The sequence below is a fragment of the Convolutriloba macropyga genome, chromosome 6, assembly GCF_964194025.1.
Source record: "Convolutriloba macropyga chromosome 6, txConMacr16.3, whole genome shotgun sequence".
Lineage (NCBI taxonomy): Eukaryota > Metazoa > Xenacoelomorpha > Acoela > Convolutidae > Convolutriloba > Convolutriloba macropyga.
The window spans coordinates 22,370,587-22,376,586 of record NC_134473.1 but is presented as its reverse complement, the minus strand read 5'-3'; the positions used below and the strand labels follow the sequence as shown (position 1 = coordinate 22,376,586).

At 33.8% G+C, this 6,000-nt stretch overlaps 1 protein-coding gene across 2 annotated transcripts in view; it reads left to right on the top strand.

The window, feature by feature from the left end:
• The first annotated feature begins 2,206 nt into the window (after positions 1-2,206).
• The window catches only part of LOC142341574 (uncharacterized), a 106,328-nt gene continuing 102,534 nt past the window's right edge, over positions 2,207-6,000 (top strand). For both annotated transcript variants that reach the window (XM_075392621.1, XM_075392620.1), the window contains exon 1: positions 2,207-2,478. In XM_075392621.1, coding sequence (XP_075248736.1) covers positions 2,334-2,478 — 145 coding nt within the window. In that variant the 5' untranslated portion in view covers positions 2,207-2,333. The remainder of the gene's footprint in view (positions 2,479-6,000) is intronic.

The following is a 6,000-nucleotide window of genomic DNA, read 5'->3' as shown; positions in this document are numbered from 1 at the left end:
ATCTAATTTCATCTAGCTGATGTAATCTATCTAACTGCGCTGGCTCAATCGCGCGTCTTTGCTTTTCTTTTTTTTGTAATAACTGCAAACAATATAGCTAAAAAAAACTTTGATAGATGTTCAATGTGGACATTTTCATGCTGGTTTCATCAGTTAAACAACCTCTAAAGCAATATAACGAAACAACCACTTAATTTGAGCTCTCAAATTTGTAAAAGTTCTGAATGTCATTTAAGGATTTCAAACAAATTTTTAAGCGCACAATTTCATACCCTTCTGATTCTCTTGTGCAGTTTTAAAATAAATGAAAGTCCCCGTCGGGCCTCCTAATCTTCAACCGGGCGCAAACGACCTCGTGCCAATCGTCAGTTCAATCGGATAAAATAGAACTCTGTTCGAAAAAACTTCTAATTTTGATAGTGAGTACTCTTCGTAATATTTTGTTGTGATCACACTGAGTAAAGTAGTTGCTTGCCAATATGTACATGTTAGAACAAAATCTTAGTCGACCAGCGCACATAGTGCCATGGCACGAGGGCGCATACTCCCGAGAGCTGATTGCGAGACCCGAAGGGACTAAGAATCTGTTCTAACGTATTTAGAGAACCCTAGTGTACAAAAAGGTTGAATTTTATTCGAAATTGAAGTTAAAAGTAGAATTTTGCATCATTTGATTGTGAAAGTTTTCCGCTTAAAACATGCATGAAATAAATCAAATATTTCCGTCTCCGATAGCAAAGCAGCCAATTATTTATACCGCTTTGATTCAAGTTTCAAAAAAGGCTAATTTTAGTTTCCAGCTTTTTGAGCCAGACTTTTTCTTACAATGGCTATTCTACGTAAATTGTTGAACAAATGTTTCAGTGGCCCAATGAATTTTTTACCCTGACGCCTTGATCCCTGTCCATGAGTTCATGGTACAAAACCCGAGAAAATGCGATTCAAGTTTTGACTTTTTTCTTGAGAACAGGAGAATAAAAATACAATACATCCTATGCCACTATTCGAAAGTAGCAAATAGTGTGTCCGGAAAAAACAGTCCCAGACAAAACAGTCCAATAAAACAGTCCCAAATTGCAAAACTGTCCCAGACAGAGTAGTCCAATAACAGCGGACACAATAAGGCAAAACAGTCCCGAGTAAATATTGAAACAATTGTAAATATAATAAACTACAAACAATTGACAAACATAATCTATGAGTTAATTTTCTGAATTTTTTGTTTTTAAAAGATATGAGTGAGAATTAAATCAAAAACTCTTTTCAAAATACATAATTTGGCTAAAACTAAGCTGCAATCAGTTTAATGTTTGTTCAGTTAAGTACAATCATGTGAATAAGTGTTTTCTTTGTTAATTCGTGTGCATGTTTAACTCTATGTTTAGTCGGGACTAATTTGTCTGGGACTATTTTGTCTGGGACTCTTTTGTCTGCTTTCTTTGGACTTTTGGTCTGGAAAGGTTTTTTCTGGGAATGTTTTTCTATTTGACTCTTTTCTATTTACCAAATGACTCAAAATTTAATTGCTAACTTGTGCTGCCTTCAGCTTTTAGCACCTGAGAGTTTTTCTACTCTGTTCTCAAATTATTTGTTGTGAAAGGCGGCGTATAATATTAGGGATTTTTTTCTTTTGTGCCCCCAAGAACGTTTGCCAGCCCAGTGACCGAGCACGTGCCATTAAATAGTAAATAATCTTATTAAAATTGGAACATGAGTGTAAGGAGAAGGGGTGTTAATAATATGCATTCACTAAGCTGGGGCACAAACGAAAAGATTCAAAATTGTATAACAACCTCCTGTCACGTATTGCGTAGAATTCTATCTAGTCTCAATTCCACTTACGCTCTTCAACTCTGCTCCGTGGAATCAATTGGAGTATTGAAAAATATTGAGTTTGAATTGGAGCACAGGACTCTGAAAAAAAGAAATATTTTAGATGGTGGCAACGCCATTGGAGAACCTTTAAAGCAATGTGCAATGTTCTTAGAGTTTTGAAGAACCATTAATTGTTTTGAATGGTCCCACAAACCACTTTTTAAGAGGCCGTCGTATAGGTGACGTCAGGATGAAACTATGAATGATATTGTTAGACTATATATGATCTCTCTTATAAGAGGAGTCATTTTAGCAGTTCATGTGTAAGTAGGTGCCTCGTTGTCTCTTCCTGAAAAGAGAAGTCAGACTTTACCAAACGGAAACTCTTCACAATGTTTTTTCCAGTTTGACAGATAAGAACGAAACATCTGATAGTTTAATTTGGCTTTGACCATTGTTACAAAGCACTGTGTAACTGATCGTGGAATAAGAACTTAATTACTTCAATATTTTTTATAATGGAGAACACATATTTTGGACGTCTTTTCGTTAGAGTGCAGACACACCTGGGTCGAATGATAATTGCACGAAGAAAGAATGCAGTCAACTTTGTTGCAATCATTTTAGGAATCGCTGTTGTGTTCTATTTACTTCTATGGATCGGTTCGTTAGTGCTTCAGATTTCTACTTTTCAGCAGGCGTTAAAAAAGCCGAAAATCTCATTTGTCTTTTTTGTTTTCAATATTTATTCATTTCCGAAGGTCAAATGACCATGCAGTTTCGGGGCTACTTCACATCAAACATTCACATTCCCCTCTCTCCAGCATGAAATCACGATCTCCATTGTGATTTGTTTACGGGGAATTAGGGCCAAACCCCACTAGGGGGGTACTATAATGATCCCCAGTCCTAGTCCATCTGAGTCAGCCCAAAAAAGCTTCATAGTGCTGAATTTGAAAGCTATGAAAGTACTCTAATCTTCTTTAATAGCCGCGAAGCGATAGCTGAGGCTATTATTGGCCTTCTCTTGGTTTTTAAGAATTTCAAGAATTTGAAGTGTATTGGTGCGATGAATTGAATTTTCGAGAGTTTGATTTCTATTGGTGCGCTGTCTTTTTTTTAAGATCTGTTCACGCTTTTTTTCGGCTTTTTCACGTCAGTGGGACTTCAAGTTAGATTGGTAATTTGGTCACATTGAAATAGTAAAGGGAACGAAAATTGAGCAGGTTTGAGGCGTGCCTTTTTTTCAAAATACCTTTAAAGTGGAGTGAGAAATTGGCGTTTGAACAATTTGGCGGTTTTTTAAGATGGATTTTTTCAGGTTCGTCAATTTGATTTCTGGTTTCAAAGTTTCCTCTCCTCCAGTGCATTTAAGATGGTATACATTTGTTCTTATTGTGCCTATTTGCCCTCGATGGAATTTATCAAGGGACAGTTAAAAATTTTTATGAATGCGCCACTATTTGTTGTCGTAAAATATTAGTGAAATGCACAGTTTGCCCACTTGTTCATTTAAAAAAATCTTTATGATTTTTTTTTAGTTTTGCCAGTATTTGTTGTACTCATTGCCGTCTTATCACTTAATCTCATTGAATACAAGTCTCAACGGTGGTCAATGAGGCTCAATTATTTGGTGTAATTGTATCCTTCAGTAGCTGTTGAGTTCTGTGACCTTTATACTAAGTGTTTTCAAAAGGTTTCGGCGAGATTTACTGCGATTTTTTAATTATTCTTTTCTTATAATTTAATACTATTAGTAAGAAGACTCATCTAATTTTAATGACAGTTTGCTAATGAGAAATAGAGTAATATAGTTGGCAGTTTGAAATCTTAGCAGTTGTTTTTCGATGTTGATCCTGTCTTTTCAAAAAATAAAAGTTGAATTTTCAGTCCTGCTTGTTTTTGTTGTTCATGTGTTGTTTTCTTTTCTTAGTCTCATTGCTAAAAGCTCTCATTTGCCTCCTAAAGCGGAGTAAATGTTTCTCAGGTCATAAACTAATACAATTTTTTAATTGTATTTCAGGACTTGTCCTGCTATGCTTTTTTTAATATCTGTTCACACATTTTCATGATTTTGGAAGTCAAATTGGAGTAATGTCTTTGATCACGCCGAAACAGTAACTGGATCAAAAACATGAGTGGTTTTAGGCCTGAACTGTTTTAATTCTAATTTTAAATTAGAGTGAGAGAACGGTGTTTGAACAAAAATTCGCTTTATCTCTGGCAGCTTTTTGTTCACATGCGGCAATTTCACTTTGACTTTTACTCTTTCTTTCAATTTTTTGGATAATTTTTTTCAAAATAATTTTACCAATCCAATCATAGTTCATTCTAGGCCTAGTTTTTTTTCTGAACCAAATTTCTCTTTCTCGCTAGTGATTTTTTGTACACATTCGGTATTTTTACCATAATTTTCAGTTTTTTTTGAAATTTTTTGAGGTGATTTTTTGAAACTGTTTTTCCATCTCGTTCATAGTCCGTTCTAGGTCTAGTATTTGTTTAGTCAATGACAACTTTTTGAATTGTACGTCAGGACTTGATGCTGTGTTTTTTTAATGATCTGTTCACGGTTTTTTCGGCTTTTTCATGTCAGTCAGAAGTCAATTTAGAGTGATGATTTTGGTCACAGTGGAACAATAAAAATAGAGAAAAATTGAGCAGGTTTGAGCAGTCGTTTTTTCAAAATACCTTTAAAGTGAGGTGAGACATTATTGTATAAACAATTTTACTATTTTTTATTAGGGATTTTATTCAGGTGCGTCAGTTTGACTCCTGTTTTCAGAGTTTCCTCTCCTTCAGTGCTTTTAGGAAAGTGCACATGTATTTTAATTGTGCCTATTTGCCTTTGCTTGCGTTCATTAAGGGACATTTAACACCTTTTATGACTTTGCCACTATCTGTTGTCAGAAAGATCAGTGATTTTTAGATTTTGCCCCCTTTTTTAAAAAGAATTATCTGTTGTAATTACTTAGCATCAACATTGACAAGTCTCATTGGTTGTTAAGGAAACATAAATTTAAGTTAATGGCTGGAGTAATAGCTTGCTAACAGTGTTTATGTTAATTTATTTTATTGTTTAAGTTCAAAGCTATTGTTTTCTATGATTTTGACACTAATCGTTTTGAGAAAACATTAATTTTTGAGTTGTGCGATTTTTTTATATTAAGATTTTGGTCTTATTTCTTAGTCAGACTATTGACATATCTCGCCTGCTGCTATTGATACCGATACTTAACCTAATCAAGTTAATCGTTATCGGTAATAGCTTTTGCTTTTTACGACTTACACTCTGTTATTTTTCAAAAAAAATTCCTGGATTTTTGACTTGTTGTTGTATTGATTTTTTTTTCCTGTCTTTATGTCAGTCTTGACTTATTGCTATAACTTAATGTCATTGTTGACAGCTCTTTTTGGCTCAAACTGTAATTTACGTTATTGGAAGCAATTTTTTCTGTCCGTAGCTGTTTTTTCTTTGATGTTTATTTTAATTGTTTTCAAATATTATTAGCGAGATTAAATTTTTGGGTTATTTGCTCGTATTCTCTTATCATTTAGTCTCAAAATTGAAAAGATTTGCCGGTTGCTAATGCCAAATAAAAACATTTAATTAGGTGCTTGAGTTCTTATAAATAGTTTTTTCTAAATCTGGAACTTCATTTTCAAACACAACAAAATTTTAATTTTTAGTTTTTTTAATTTCTTTTGTCTTATCGCTTATCTCAAAAATAATTGGTCTTGTTTGGGAATGCTGGACTGTTTTTTTCTCAATTTTTATAGTATGCTATGGTTAAGGATATCGGCGTGTAATTTAGAGGTTGTTTTGCATCTTTTGTTTTCTGTCATTGAGTCTTACAATGTTATTGTTTTTGTATTCATTCTAAGGATTCGTAGAGTCAATTTTTGGTTGTTGTTAGAGATCCTTAAAACACGAATCTTGAGAAAAGTTTCTAATTTTCTGTGCACGTTTTTTCATATAGTGTCAAGGGCGTTGATGTCTATTTTAGTTTGATCTTGCTGTTAAAATTTGAGCTCCTTAGTTAGTCCAATTCTTTGGACTGTAAGTTAGTACTTGTGCTGTTATGTTCTTTTACTTCTCCGAACAAATTTTGTTCGCTTTATCTTAATTTGCCTCTTTTTGGACATTTTGTGTGGAATTTTTTTTACTCATCTCTCGTTCTTTTTGCA